General features: G+C 44.4%; 1 protein-coding gene across 2 annotated transcripts in view; it reads left to right on the top strand.

Annotated features, from left to right (window-relative positions):
• PSTPIP2 (proline-serine-threonine phosphatase interacting protein 2) overlaps window positions 1-15,727 on the top strand; it is a 95,874-nt gene that overhangs the window by 75,489 nt on the left and 4,658 nt on the right. The window contains exons 7-13 of one of the 2 annotated variants that reach the window (XM_052660240.1): window positions 9,537-9,635; window positions 10,153-10,198; window positions 11,080-11,159; window positions 12,540-12,638; window positions 13,568-13,664; window positions 13,786-13,867; window positions 15,468-15,502. In XM_052660240.1, coding sequence (XP_052516200.1) covers window positions 9,537-9,635; window positions 10,153-10,198; window positions 11,080-11,159; window positions 12,540-12,638; window positions 13,568-13,664; window positions 13,786-13,867; window positions 15,468-15,502 — 538 coding nt within the window. Of the gene's footprint in view, window positions 1-9,536; window positions 9,636-10,152; window positions 10,199-11,079; window positions 11,238-12,539; window positions 12,639-13,567; window positions 13,665-13,785; window positions 13,868-15,467; window positions 15,503-15,727 lie in introns of both variants that reach the window. The other variant, XM_052660239.1, reaches the window with a different exon arrangement.

Below are 15,727 nucleotides of genomic sequence, written 5' to 3'. Positions count from 1 at the left end.
AATAAGGGAGTAGGACACTTAGGGACCCCCTGAAATTGGTGGGAAAGTATTTGCCCATCCCAGCAACAAAGATGTGCCCAGGTGAATCTTTTTGTAATTGTTTTTCCTGTAGCACCCCAAACCGTACAGGTTTGGGAGGAGAAGGCTCTGGAACAGGAGGTCAGGAAGAGTAGGTAGCCCCTGTGTCAACCAAGAAATTCTTGGACCTATCTGCCACATCCAGTTGCACTCTTGGTTTCATCCCTGTTGATGGTTATCTGTGGCAGGCGGGCTGGCTGGAGCAGGGTGCTTCAGTCCTGTTGAACCATTGTGAGGGAAGGCTTGGCACTTGACCTTGAGGCTCTTGGGTCCCAAGGGCAAAGTGCCGCCCAATGTCCCAATTGATGGCATTTGTAGCAAGCCATTTTAGGAGACTCACCACGGTTTGAATACTCTTTGGCCCAATGTCCTGCCTGTCTACAGATTAGGGATTTGTCTCATGCCTTGTCCTTCAAGGACTTGGGGTTTGCCATAGGGCTTCCCTGGAGGGTGGCCAGCATCTGGGCATGGCTTGTCTCTTTCATTCTCTCCCTTTCCTGGGCCTTGGCTTCCCTCTCCTGTTCTCTGTTATGTTATTGGTGGCTGTCTGGACCATCTCATCTAAAGAGGCAGCAGAGTCCAGCTGCTATAGCTGTTGTAACTTTATCCTGATGTCTGATGCACATTGGGACAGGAATTTGTCCTTTAAAATCACCTGTCCCTTGTAAGAGTCTAAGTCCAGACTGGTAAACTTTTGGAGGGCCTCTTTTAGACTTTCCAGAAAGGCAATGTGGTTCTTGTTGGGCTCCTGAGTTATTGCTGAGACTCAGCACAGTCCCACAGTAACAGGCTTCCTTCTATTCCATGGGTGGACTTCCTTAGGGGTGAGTCTTTCTGAAGCTTATCCTACCCAGGACTGTTGCAGCCTGAGAGCCAGGCGTCCCCAGGTCAGGGTGCGATCCCCAGGCAGATTGAGGCATGACAGCCTCTTGGAGCTCAAAACCCTGGGCAGGTCAAGGCATATTGACTTCCCTGGACTGGTGGATTCCCAAGCAGGTTGAGGTGTGATAACCTCCCGAGGACAGGAGGCAGGTTGACCTCCTGGGATCCTACGCTGGGTGAATCCCCTAGCAGGGTGAGGCGTGACAACCTCCCAGGGAACAGATCCCTAGGCATGTTGCAGGAGGAGGGACCCCTTCCAGGGCTCTTATCTAACACTCAGAAATGAATTGTCCAAGGAGACACATGTGCTGACAAAGCAAGAGATTTTCTTGGGAAAGTGCACCTGGGCAGAGAGCACTAGGGTAAGGGAACCCAGGAGAACTGCTCTGCCATGTGGCTTGCAGTCTTAATGTTGATAAGTTCTTATGTTGCAGTTTTATGTTGATAGGATTAATTTCCAGGTTGTCTTTAGCCAATCATTGTGACTCAGAGTCCTTCCTGGTGGTGCATGCCTTGTTCAGCCAAGATGGATGCCAGGAAGGATTCTGGGAGGTGGTCGGACATGTGGTGTCTCCTTTTGACCTTTCCCGAACTCTTCCAGTTGGTGGTGACTTATTAGTTCCATGTTCCTTACCAGGACCTCCTGTCACGAAACAATTCACGCAAATGGTTACTATGGTGCCTGGCCAGGGTGGGCGGTTTCAGTCAGTGTGCTTCCCCTAATAGGCAGGTCAAGGCAGGTTGACCTCCTGGGACCCCCAGGCTGGAGTTGGGCATCCCCAAGGTCTCCAGTGTGACTAATGCTGGGTAGGATTAAGGGGTGTAATCTTAACTCATTGCCGGTTTGTCCATCATGGATGGGAATAGATACCATGATGTAAAGCAATCTAAGCCTGTGCCCTGAGACTGGGAACCTCCTTATCTTCTTATTGCTCTGAGGGAATGTAAGTCAGATTTCTTTCCTTAGCCCTCCCATAAGAGTAGTTTAGGGTGTTTCCAATGGTAAACATTTTATTGTCATAGACCCATTTTAGGTGAGCTTCCCTGGTGGCTCAGAGGTTAAAGCGTCTGCCTGGAATGCGGGTGACCAGGGTTTGATCCCTGGGTTGGGAAGATCCCCTGGAGAAGGAAAATGGCAACCCACTCCAGTACTCTACAGTCCATGGGGTCGCAAAGAGTCGGACATGACTGAGTGACTTCACTTTCACTTTGTTTCACTTTCATTTTAGGTAATAACAGAAGTAATGACATAGGAGTGGGTTATCTGGTCCTGTAGGGGCATTAAGAGTATTTTAATAATAAGCAATGTTGCCTACAAGGGGGCAGGGTCCTAGTAGTAGGAGTTAGTTAGGCTTAAGAACAAATTGATAAGAAGCAACAGACCAGATGTTCCATAAAAGTGGAGTGGAGATTTGATCTGGGGGTATGTTTGTAACTTTAGGAGAAGGGTGGTGAGGGTTTGGGTCCAAATGGCCTGAAGGGCTAACTCCCAAAGAGGCAAACATTATCCCTGGAAGCCCAATTGCCCTTGAAGGGATGCCACCAACAGATGGACTTTTAGCAGGCATTGTGTGCCTGTCACCTGCCTTAGCGGGTTCACGGAAAGATGCTGTTGCTGCACATATAGTAAGAAACATGGAAGATGAAGGCCTGAGTCTCTAGAGGGATTGGATAGTATATAGTATTTCCCTTCCAAGGGTCAGTTGTTTTCTGGTTGTCCCTCCAGAAGATTGTAGAGGCAACATTGTGGGCCCACACTGAGCTCAGGAAAAGAGCATGAAACAGGAGGGAGGGGCCAGGGCACAACTGTTGAAAGAATGACATAGCCCAAGGGTATAACATAAATCGATTAAAATCAAATGGGTCCAAGATGGCAGACAAGTCAAATTCTACTAAACTTTGATCCTCAATCTGCAAGCTAAACAACACACCCAGAGGCTCCATGACACATCCAAGGCACTATCAAAAAGACCAAGGAGTGAGTGGTTCCCCAATTGTTGGAATGGTCGTCCCATTCACCCAGCCCATAAAAAACTAACCACACCACATTTCATGGCTGCCTCACCCACTCTCTGTGATGGCCCACTCTTGGAGTGTGCATCTCTCTGAATCTGAACAAATCCACCTCTTACCTATCGCTGTGTCTGTCACTGAATTTTTTTGGCAATGAGACATCAAGAGCCTGAGCTTCAGTAGGTCCTAAAACCAGGCACCATGGGTTTTGGCTGGGCTCAAGTCCCAGTTGAATATGACTAAGTGACTACGCATAGCACAGAGTCCCTGCCACGTGGGCTTGAATCCCAATCTTAGGTATAAACAGTTTCAAACACAATTTTCAGAAATGGAAAGATGATGACCTGCCCAATACTTTGTAAGCAGTGGGATAGTTGGAGAGAGGAACTGAAGGACAGGAGGAAAAAGCAGCGGGAAAAATGTGCTGAGGAATCCCCTTCATAACCTGCCGGAAAGTCTGCTAAATACCTGACCCGTGCTCACAGTTTTCATTGGCCTGATCCTTGGCACGAAGATGATTAAGGACAGAAGAACCCTCACCCCCTTGGGCAACAGCTACCAGGGCGTAGCAGAGAGTAGAGCCTTTGTGACATACTGGGGAGGAGTCCCTGCCAGAGCCACCCAGTTGCACCCACTGCTGCTTGCCTGTGGGGGGTTCAAGGAAACAAGAAACGAGAGATTATAAAGGAATTAAGATTTTGTTAGCCATATATCCTTCCAGCCATAGGGATGAGTACCTCCTACCTTAACTGGAGGTCTGGAATCTGAGGCTGAGCTGTGTGAGCTTTCTGCTGAGTTTGTTTTTTGCTGTCCTGGTTTCCAGCACGCTGGGCTTCTTGTCACTTCTGTTTCTTCATGTTCAGCTTCCACAGAGAGAGCTTTTGCTGAGTTGGGCTTCTGCTGTGCTTAGCCTCCACCTCGTGAGTGCTGAGCTGAGGTTGTTTCAGCCAGGTTAAATCCAAGAAACGGCACCAGATATGTCGGGGGAGTGTGAAATTTCCTTGGTTCTGTCTTGCCGCAGCAAAGATTTGAAATGGCAGACCAGTGTTACAGCTTAGTTACAGCTCAGAATTTTATTTGGCAAGGAAAGGAAATTACACCCTCGAGATATGAAGGCGGGCTGACCCCAAAGGAGAGGCCTCAATCTGTGTTGGCTTCTTCCTTCTATATGTTTGTCTCCTCTCCACCTTGAGCCTGCCCTATGCAAATTGGGCTAGCCAAGAAGGGGGCCTATTTGTTTGACCTGAGGTTCTCTCTCCAGTTGGCAGATATTCTTTTGTTCCGTTTTTGCAGGCTTTTCCCTTTCTTTGTCTTTTTGCCACTGCTATTTTGGACTCCTTTTTCCTATACTAATTACCTAACACTTTGATGCTGAGCACCTGAAAAGTGATTGATAGAGAATGATGTCAGTATAATGCAGAAATGGTGTTGGTTGATATATGATTACTCCCAGAATTTTTATGTTTTGAGAAATCTAGGGAAAGCTCTCTTACAAAGAGAAAGTCTTATTGAAATATAAATTTCCTACTTCTTCTGCCTACATTTAGAACTGTAACATTGTTAAAATTTTTGCTTCAACTGTCAAAAATTTAGAAAACACAAGAAGAAAAAGGAAGAGTATTATATTTGCCCACTTTTTGCTGAGTGGTTTTTTTTTTTTTTCTTCTAATGTTTCAAGGTTTCTTTTTATAATTTTGTTTTGCTTAGAGAACTTCTTCAGGCATTTTTTTAAAGGTAGGTCTGCCAGTAATAACTACTTTTGTTACCGAAAACAACAAGCCCAAGTGTCTGACACACACTGAGGGCAAACAATACTAAAACATTGGAGTTTGGAACAAAGATTTATTGCAGGGCCATGCCAGGAGATGGGTGGCTCATGTCTTAAAACCCCCAAACTCCCTGGAAGCTTTTAGCAAAGCCCTTTTATAGAAAAGGTGAGGGAGGGGTGTGGCTAGTTGTGGCAAACTTGTGGGTGTCAGATCCTTTATTCTTGAAGTCAGGTCACGGTCAGGTCACAATGTACCTGTAAGTTTCTGCCAAACAAATGTTATTCTCTGTCCTGACAGGAAAGGGCAGGGTCCCAAGGCACAACTTTCAGCCACCAAGGTCCCAGTCCTGGCTAACAGGAGGCAGATCTCAGTTGGCAGCTCCCTTGGGGCCAGGTTCCCACACCTTGCCCAGCTACCATCACTGAGGGAGCCAGATGTCTAAACTAACTGGCTCTCAGGCTCCTCCGGCTGCCCGAGGGGGCGGGGCAGGTCCCACAGACTGAGACCCACACAAACTGCTGCTGATATTAGGTCACAGAGACGAGGATGGGGGAGAGGTTCAACACTGCTAAAGGCCTGGGCCAAGGCTATTGGGTGGCCTTGGTGAGGGCTTTTGAGCCCTGGATGACACAGTACCCACCCTGTTTCCTTGGTCCCCCATCACCCACTGGCCCAAGACCAGGGAACAGGCTGGAGGGCCCAGGGGAGAAGGCAAGCATCTACCTCTTACCTCACTCTCCACCTGATGACCACCACCCTACTGACCGCTGGCTAAATCAAGTCCCTAATGGTCTCTCGTTGATGGTTGCTTGTGGGAAGGGCCCACTGTGGTGCTGGCCAATGGCTGAGCAGGACCCGTTGCCTGGTAACAGTATGGAGTAATGATCCACAGTAACGTCTGTGTGCTAAGGGCTGCCCTGCTACGCTCTGTTACACTCTTAGCTTTCCTTTAGTGAATTCCCTTTCATTCTTGAAGGATGTTTTCACTGGATATAGGATTTTGTGTTGACAGTTTTCTTTTAGTACTTGAAGAATGTTGTGTCGCTTCCTTGGGACCTCCATAGTTTCTAATAAGAAAACTGCTATAATTTGAACTAATTTTCTCTTATGGATAAGGTATCATTTCTGTTTTAAGACATTTTCCTTTTTTTAGTTCTCAGACTTTCACCTCTGTGTCTTATCATGGATTTCTTTGGCTTTATCTTGTTTTCAGTTTGGTCAGTTTCTGGAATCTGTAGGTTTATTTCTTTTGCCAAATTTGGAACATTTTCAGAATTTATTTCGTCAGGTACCTTTTCCGCCCACTCTCCTCTCCTAGGATTCCAAGGACATGAATGTTAGATCTTTTGATATGGTGTCAAAGGTTCCTGAGGAGTTGTTCATTTTTTAAAGCCTATTTGCTCTCTGTTTTTCAGATTAGATAATTTCTGTTGTATTGTCTTCCTGTTCACCAGTTCTTTTTTCTGTCTCTTCCATTCATAAGTCTATCCTTTCAAGTAGTAAATTTTTCAGTTCTTAAGTTTCCATTTGGTTCTTATTTAACCTCTATTTTTTTGCTGAAATTTTCTTTTTCTTTGCCAAGACTTTTTTTCATTTTCCCACTGTGTTCACAAATGTTTATTGAACATTTTTATGATGGCTGCCTTAAAATCTGTCAGATAATTGTAACATCTCTGTCATCTTGATGTTGAAATCTCTTGATGGTCTTTTTTCAAGCAGTTTGAGATCCTCCTGGTTTTTGGTATCATGAGTGATATTCAACTGATATTGGACATTTTAGGTATTCTGTTGCAAGACTCTAAATCTTATTTAAATGTTCTGTTTTAGCTGCCTTAGTCTGATAGCACTCTAGCAGTGAGGTATGAGGGGGTAAAATCCAGGGTCCTTTCCACCACCCACCAGCCTCTACTGACACCATAGGGTCAGTGTTACTACTGGGGAGTGGTTAAAGCTCTTACTCTCCACTAGAACACCTCTGATGCCACTGCAGCAGGGAGGTGGTGCACCTCGTTACTGCCAGGTGGGGATGGTGAAAGTCCAGGCTCCTCACAGAGTCTCTGCTGGCCCTGTGTGTGCCGCTTCGTTATCTCTGGGTAGGAACGAAAGTCCAAGTCTGATATTTGTCCTTCTCTGATACCACCTTAGCAGGGGAGTTGGGAACCTCAGTATAGCCTGGTGAGTGTGGAAGTCCCCACTTGGCCTTTGCTGGATGTGTGGTGGGTGGGAGAGTTTTTTCATGTGGTGTTTGGCTGCTGTGGAACTTGGAGGATTCTTCCTGTCCTACTGTGCTGTCCCGTTTCTGGCCTTTTGGCCGGAGAGAGCAGGTTTCCATTGGGACTATTTTTTGTTCATGCCCATCAGCATTTCTTGGTTGTCTGCTGCTTTGGCACCCATTCTGTGATATATGAGGCCAAAAGAAAACTCAGGGCACTTGTTTCTAGGTTACTGTCTGAGACCAAGGACGTTAGTCAATCTGTCTTCTCTCTACCTTTTAGCATCTTGTGTTTGTTTTATGTAGAATGCTCAGAGGTTTTAGTTATACTTGTGTGGAGCAATAGGGAAGAGTAAATGTGCTCTGTCTTCCCTGGAGCCCATATACATTTTTAAAAAGACATTTAATGATATGCTTTTAGAGTCATAAATGTGATCATACCCCATCTAGTTTATGCAAAGAATCTAAGACTATAAAATCATCCAAAATGAGAAAAACAAAATGCACTACTGTGTTCAGTACTTATAAAAAAACTGGAAATGATTTAATTACTGAAAAATGAAGAAAGGTTAAATTGTACAGCCTTTAAAGATATGATTATGAGGACTATGTAGCAACAGAGAAAAAGTCCCTAATATGTCATATTAAAAAATAATACAGAACAGAGAAAGATTGATCACTGACAGCCTTAAAATTTAAGACTTCTTTAGAGCAAAAGAAAAAATATCATATGATGAGAGAAAGATATTAGTACCACACGGGGCTTCCCAGGTGGCACTGGGGGTAAAGAACCCTCCTGCCAATGCAGGGGACATAAGAGATGTGGCTTTGATCCCTGGGTTGGGAAGATCCCCAGGAGGAGGGCATGGCAGTCCACTGCAGTATTCTTGCCTAGAGAATCCCATGCACAGAGAAGCCTGGCAGGCTACAGTCCATAGTGTCACAAAGAGCTGGACATGACTGAAGTGACTTGGCATGCATTAGTAACATGTAATTTACAGCCAGTTAGTGTTACTAGTAGGAGAAGGCAATGGCACCCCACTCCAGTACTCTTGCCTGGAAAATCCCATGGACGGAGGAGCCTGGTAGGCTGCGGTCCATGGGGTTGCTGAGAGTTGGACACGACTGAGCAACTTCACTTTCACTTTTCACTTTCATGCATTGCAGAAGGAAATGGCAACCCACTCCAGTGTTCTTGCCTGGAGAATCCCAGGGACGGCGGAGTCTGATGAGCTGCTGTCTATGGGGTCGCATAGAGTCGGACACGACTGAAGCAACTTAGCAGCAGTAGCAGCAGCAGTGTTACTAGTATAGACTGAGCTTTTAAAAATCAATTAAAATTATAATGCTCCAAAAAAAAAAAAAAAGGTAAAAGACATGGAGTAGAAAGGATATACCACCTTAGCAATGAGATAAAATGCAAATTAAAAAGGGATATGCTTCTAGTATTAGAAAAGGTTAAAAGCATTGTCTTATTTTAGTGTTAGTAAGAATATGAGCCCACCATACCCTCACATATGTGTTTATAGGAGTATAGATGAGGGCAACCATTTTGGAGGGAAGTATGTATATATTCTTTTATCAAACAATCATGCTTCTAGGAATTTGGTCTGTAAATTCACACTACCCACAGTAAAAATTGGAGTGTTTTTATGTAATAAAACTAGGAAATAGGATAAATGTCCACCAGTAGAGAGTAGGTTAAGAAAATTATGGCATATATGTATTATATGTATGTGTGTGTGTGTTAACCCCAATTGAATTGCAGGGGAAGCTGAGAAGTGTAGGAAAGCATGTGAGATATTTGACGAGCACAAACCAGCTCTGCAAAGGTGTCTTCATTCTTAGTCAAGCATTTTTGGGGGGTTTATCATTTTTTATTCATTAGCCAACTGATTCACAGCTTTGCTTTGTTTGAACAAGTTAAGTCTTGGCTTCAAGAGTTGAAACACAATTATTTGATTCAGTAAGTGTACTTTGTGAACTGATTACACACTGCTAATAGTAATGGTAGCACAGGAGAGACCACACCTACTTTTAAGCTACCAAAAACAGAATTCTTTAAATCAAGAAGGAGCATGACCACCTTGAGCTACAGAAATGATGAGATTGGTGCCCTCCCCACTGCCCACATGCTGTCACGAGGCACATGAGAATACTGAAGCATTGTTAGTTATAGTTATCAGGACCAAATCATTGCATCTCAGTTCTGAGTGTAATGAATAAATGTTGGATTACACATCCTCTAGTTACATCAGTATTTGATTTTGCCTGATTCATATTCAGTCTTTTGTTTCAGTAAATTTTTAAAGTTCATGGACTTCGTTTTTGCCAAATAGGAGTTGTTAGTTCCTTGATCAGGTTGCCACTACATACATGATTTGGAAAGGGGATGGAGAAATCTTCCAAAGATAGACTAAAAAGAGCAGCTGCTCTGAGCACACACAGTCTAGAGGTGATCACAGCCCTGATCAGCGTGCCCTCTTATTTGCTGGCTGGGGTGGGGGCGGTTAGGGCGGCTGCTCCTCAGAGTCACTGTCTGCTTATCTGTTTTGGTCCTCTTTTGTCTCATAACTACAAAGGCAAAGAAGAACTATGAGCAGAAATGCCGAGACAAAGATGAAGCTGAGCAGGCTGTCCACCGCAGTGCCAACGTGGCAAACCCGAAGCAACAAGAAAAGGTACCTGGGAGAGCCAATAGCCTGAAAAATCCAAGATTCGCATATGTCAAGCTAGAGCCAATGAATAATCTTAACAAACAGACAAAAAATGGACTTGCACTCTAAGCTCCTGGCAATACCCTCCTTCAGGCTATTAGAGTCCTCTGAGCCAGAAAAACCCATGTTCTATTTTGAGGGTTAGGGAAGAGCTAGAGAAACCTGGTCATGGGGGAGGGGTTCTGATGTTTTCATCTTTCTTCAAAACTCCATCTCATCTGTTCCTTATAACGAGGCTGCCTCCTGCTTGGGTCTTTTATAAATTGAATTTTATGAAATCTGGATAAAGATTGTTAGCAATCAGAAGGTAGGGATATGTTTTAGGAAGATTAGAGGGCAAGTTGAATGATTAACTTACAAGAGAAACATAGGTATGACTTAGAACTTGTCTCTTCGCAGACTTTGCTTTTAAACCTGTTTTGCCTTTAGAAGCCTGGCCCAGCATTCCTGACTTCTTGTTGTTTTTTCCTGGTCCTCACAGCTTTTTGTGAAACTGGCAACTTCAAAGACTGCAGTAGAAGACTCGGGTGAGGGGTGTGCTCCAATGGATGGGGGAGGATGGTGGTGGGGTTAAATCTGTCTGAGAAAGGTAGTTTATATACCTTACAATAATGAATATATGCCTGTACCATAGGATTAGCAAGGTATCTGAAGGAAAGAAGAGAGGGACAGAGGGAAGGAAGGGAGGCGGGGAAGGGGGGTATATCAGAACCCTGGAAAGTGGGAGAAGCAAAAGAGGCTGCGGTTTCTGGCCCCTGCCTGCTTAGCTCATGCTAAGCACCTGACAGGTGACTGAATGGCATGGGGGCATGGAGGGGTTGGGTCATGTGATAGCTACTTTGAAATCATGTACTCATTCTTACTTATTGGGTACAATCATCTTAAAACCCCATTTCATCCCTGATACATCTTCTCTGCTGTGAAAGAAACAGCCAAGTTGTGAGGTCTCATCATCACTGAAATCTAAGGATCCAAACCAAGAGTTTGCAAAGGCTTCTAATTCCCAGAGTTTCCTGCAAGAGACAAACCTCTCATGACCGTGGTCCCTTAAGTCTCTAAATCCAAAACTGAAGTGACTTGCTAGTTCACTTTTCTGCCTGCCTCATTTAATTTTCCTCAAAATAAAAAGAGGTAGAGGGAAACCCTGATGAGGTCTTTTTCTTTTTCTTTTTTTTGTCAGCCTTTAGTTCTCTTTCTTTGGAACATATCTGGCTTTTCTTTGGAAAGAAAGTGATGCCTGCCTTTGCTTATTTTTCACAAAGCTATGATGAGGGTGAGATGTAATTATGGCTTGCCAGCCTTCAGAGTCCCCAGGAGCCCTGTGAGCTCTCGGGAGGGGCCTGGGTGCTAGGTCTGCGAGCTCCGCTCCTCCCAGTTTCCAGACCCAGGCCCCTCCCCTCCATTGCAGACAAGGTGTACATGCTGCACATCAACACGCTGGACAAGGTCCGGAATGAGTGGCAGAGCGAGCACATCAAGGCCTGCGAGGTACCTGGAAGCGCACGGGCGGGTCTTTCTCCCTCTACTTTCATAGAATTGCTTGAAGGCAAATTAGAAATGTGGACTGTAAGTAGAGGATGAAAGGACTGGAATGTTTGCTTGCAAACCTTGTCTTTCTGCTTCTTGCCCATCTTGATCGTGCTGTCCCATTCTGTCAATGGCCTTGCTCTGTTTGGTTCACAGGTATGAAGCAGCTGAATCAATTAATGCTTGCTTTAGTGACGTCCAGGGCTTCCCTTGTAGCTCAGCTGGTAAAGAATCTGCCTGCAAGGCGGGAGATTTGGGTTCGATCCCTGGGTTGGGAAGATCCCCTGGAGAAGGGAAAGGCTACCCACTCCAGTATTCTGGCCTGGACCATTCCATGGACTGTATAGTCTATGGGGTCACGAAGAGTCAGACATGACTGAGCTACTTTCACTTTCACTTTCTTGGTGACTTCCCACTGAAAGCTTCGCCTTTCTCTGTGACAAAGGGGTGCAGGGAGCAACAGAGATGATTTTAGAGATTTTTATTCTCACACCTTTGTTTTGCCGTGGCCCTCCTCATTTTCAACACGTGCCTCACAGTGTCCCGGAGAAAATAAAGACTCCACCTGAAAACTTCCTCAAGTTTCTGTCACCCTGTCTACACATTTTTCTTACCAGTGATTCTCAAAGGGAGGTCCTGGGACCTGTACCAACATCCTTGTTAGATGCAGCTCTTATTATCAGACCAATTCCAGGCCTCTGGAATCAGACTTTCTCAAGTCGAGGCGGATGGGGGCCATTCCTTAGTTTGTGGTGCATGGGCTTCTCTTGTTGCAGAACACAAGCTCTGGAGGGTGTGGGCTTCAGTAGTGGTGGCTCGTGAGCTTCAGTAGTGGTGGCTTGTGGGCTCCAGAGCGCAAAAAGCTCAGTAGCTGTGGCTCACAGGCTTAGCTGCCCTGCAGCTGGTGGGATCTTTCCAGACCAGGAACTGAATTAGCATTGCAAATTCTGCATTGCAATGTGTCCTGTGATGCAAAGCACATCCCCAACCACTGGACCATCAGGGAAACCTGAGGGCAAAACTTTGCATTGGAAGCTCTGGCAAGCTACCCACATGCAGATGTCCATTAGGCAGTGGGAAATGTGAGCCACAATTCAGGTTAGAACACTGACGGCTGGGTTCACTATCACCTCTTATGTGCAAAACTGTATCCAGTCCTATTTGTGTTAGTATGTTATTAAAATCCATTTGCCGGAGTTAAGAGTGTATGAGCTTCCTCAGCGGTGGGTGGGAGTACACTAAATGAGACTATAAGCTTACAGATAATTCAAGCTTGAAATTGTTTCTTACATCATAGCCAGTCTAGACCCTTTCTCTGCATGTATGTACATGTTTCTACAGGTGTTTGAGACTCAAGAATGTGAACGAATAAACTTCTTTCGAAATGCACTGTGGTTACATATGAATCAGCTCTCACAACAATGCGTCACAAGTGATGAGGTGAGTCAGAGTTATCCACGGAGGATGCTCTGCATATTAGATTTGTAGAGTGGGAGGAGTCAGAGACATTTGTTAGTTCATCCCCTGTCATTAGAGGCCCAGGTAGGTACAGTGACTGCATACACAGTGAGTAGGGACCCAGATAAACACCTAACTTGCCTGACTCCTGGCTCACTTTACCATCATGAGTCTCTCACTGAGAAATTCACAATTAGGGCAGGAGAGCAAAGAAAGGACCCAAATGCAGTTTAATTTAAGGAAAACTGAGAGGTAACAACATGAACGTGAGTCCCAGGGACTGCTCCAGTCTGGAACGGAGTCACTCCAGGACAGTAAGTACCAGGAACTAGCAGGCTGAGCCACGCCCAGGCTAATGGTTACTCCAGGGCTCAAGGTTTAACGTCAGCAGTGTTAGGGCCACTAGTGACCCAGGTTTAACTCATGCACAGCAACTGTCCTGGGTTCCCAGGTCTCAGAGGGACCAGAATCAAATTATCACAACCTTCTTTCCTGAGAAATAGCCACTCTCACCTAGATGGGACATTCAGTTTTGAAGAATAACACCCAGAAAACAGGTAGGATTGACTGACTTTTCTCCAGTTGTCTTTGCATTTGTATGTAGGATTCGTCATGGGACTTGGTATCTATTCTCTTCATCCCATCCATTTTTTAAAAAGTCTTTCTGCCAAGATTACTGTGCTGCTACAAAGATATTATTTTTTGTCATCTTTAAAAAAAAAATGTAATAGCAGCTATACATCAAAGAAATCCCTCTATGTGAGTCCAGGACATTGTGGTATCTTTTTTTTTTTTTTTTCTTTTGAAGACAAAATTTGGAAAATAGCCATTTATCAAACCTCCCATTTTAATACTCCATGCCACCATTTTTATGGACGTACCTCTACCTTGATTATCTTCTTTTTTGTTAGATGTATGAAAAAGTCCGTAAGAGTTTAGAGATGTGCAGTATCGAGAAGGACATTGAGTACTTTGTGAATCACCGCAGAACTGGACAGACTCCACCAGGTGAATGGAGTGATAGGCTGGGGGATGCTATTCAAGCAATTCTATCAGTCTTTTGTATCACATGTCATTGAGAATGGAAGTCATCAGCTTCTTAATGTTTTATGTCTTGATGATTCCCTAGCACCCATCATGTATGAGAATTTTTACTGCCCCCAGAAGAATGCAGCCCCACCAGGAAAGGCTACAGGGCCTAACTCGGCAAGGTAATATCCAGCTTTCTTTCACATGAAGAAAAGTGCTTTTAGGGACTTCCTGGTGGTCCAGTGGTTAAGACTCCACACTTGCACTGCAGGGAGTTCAGGTTTGATCTTTGGTTGGGGAACTAAGATGCCACATGCTGCAGTGAGGCCAGAAAAGGAAAAGTTCTTTTAATGAGCATTTTTATTTTTAGTGTTCAATTCTAATACGAACATGTTAGAATCAGAATGTGTCTACCATTGCATTTGCTTAGAGAGGTTTCTGGATTTTTGGAAATAGTGTTTTTAGGACAAATGTTAAATGGACTGTACTAGTCATAGTTCAAGGAGGATTGTGTCATGCTTGAGTGTGATTATTATTACTTATGCATGAATCCTATACTTTTCTATTAATAATATTTATTGATTTTTACTTATTTATTTATTATTTATTTGGTCATATCGGGTCTTACTTGCGGCACACAGGATCTTTAGTTGCAGCATCTAGTTCCCTGACCAGGGATTGAACCCACACTCCCTGCATTGGGAACTCGGAATCTTAGCCATTGGACCACTTGGGGAGTCCCAATCCTAGACCTTTCCTGTAGAAAGCAAGAGTTGGCAAACTCTGGCTCCCTGTGAGTCAAATCCAGCCTACCTGTTTTTGTAGGGCCTATAAGTTAGGAACAGTTTTCACATTTTAAATGGTTGAGAAAAATGTAAAGGAAAGTCTTTTGTGCCACGTGAACATCACATGAAACGTGAACATCCGTGTTCGTATGTAGAGTTTTGCTGCTCATCTGTTTCCCTTCTGTCTATGGCTGCTTTCATGTTGGAGATGGGTAGCACTGAGATAGAAATGCCATGTGGCCAGCAAAGCCTAAATCATTTACTCTCTGGCCCTTTACAGAAAAGATTTGCTGCCCCTGATATAAAGGATTCTGAGGGAAGAGAAGCTTCTCTTTTACATACAGTCACCCTGAAATCTAAGCTGTTGAATTTTCAGTCCAAATTTTAAAAAGATAGGGGAGTGTTTGAGTAGGGAGAAAGCCAAGCGCAGGACTTCCCTGGTGGTCCAATGGTTAAGAATCCACCTTCCAATTCAAGGGACAGAGGTTTAGCCCCGATTGGGGAACTAAGATCCCACATGCCACGGGGTAACTAAGTCTGCGTGCCACAACTAGAGAAGCCTGTGTGCCACAGCAAAGACCCAGCGCACCCAAACACATAAATAAATAATAAATATTTATGAAAAAGAATGCTAAGTGCTGCTCAAAGCAGTTACTAGGAATTGTTTCCTTTAATTCTCAAGGTGAGGTAGGAGCTGTTTGACTTCCTGTTTTGCACGTGAAAACTGTCCAGGGTGATCAGGAACTCTGGCCCACACAATAGATTTCTGGGCTGTGGAGCAGAACTCTGGGCATCCTGCTCCCTAGCATAGGGTAGTATTTGCAGCCTAGATACAGGAGGTCAGTGCTGCAGAGCTTTTGTTTCATCTGAAGTCTTCTTAACCCTCCAGAGCAGAAACCCAATGTGACTAGCATGCAGTATGTTTGTAGAGTGAAGTAGAAAATTAGAAAAAACATCAAGAACTTATCTGAAAGATTTTGGTTTCCATTTCTTACAGGAGAGGACCTCTCCCAAATCCTAAAAGCCTACCAGGTATGCCACCAAGAAAGATCATTTGAAATCTTAGGTCAGGTTTTATTTAAGGTTGAGTAGCTAGAATTTTGAAATAAAAGGAGGGAAGGGAATAAATAGAATAAAATTTCCAAGAGAATGAACTTATTGTTAGAAACTATAATACTCTTTGTCAGAGTGGAATTTGGTAATTTGTGTTCTGTTTTATAGCTTATCCAAGAGAATTCAGTTGCTTAAGTACCAAAA

This window comes from Budorcas taxicolor, chromosome 22 (assembly GCF_023091745.1).
Source record: "Budorcas taxicolor isolate Tak-1 chromosome 22, Takin1.1, whole genome shotgun sequence".
In the NCBI taxonomy this organism is placed as follows: Eukaryota; Metazoa; Chordata; class Mammalia; order Artiodactyla; family Bovidae; genus Budorcas; species Budorcas taxicolor.
This window is presented reverse-complemented; position numbering and strand designations above follow the sequence as displayed.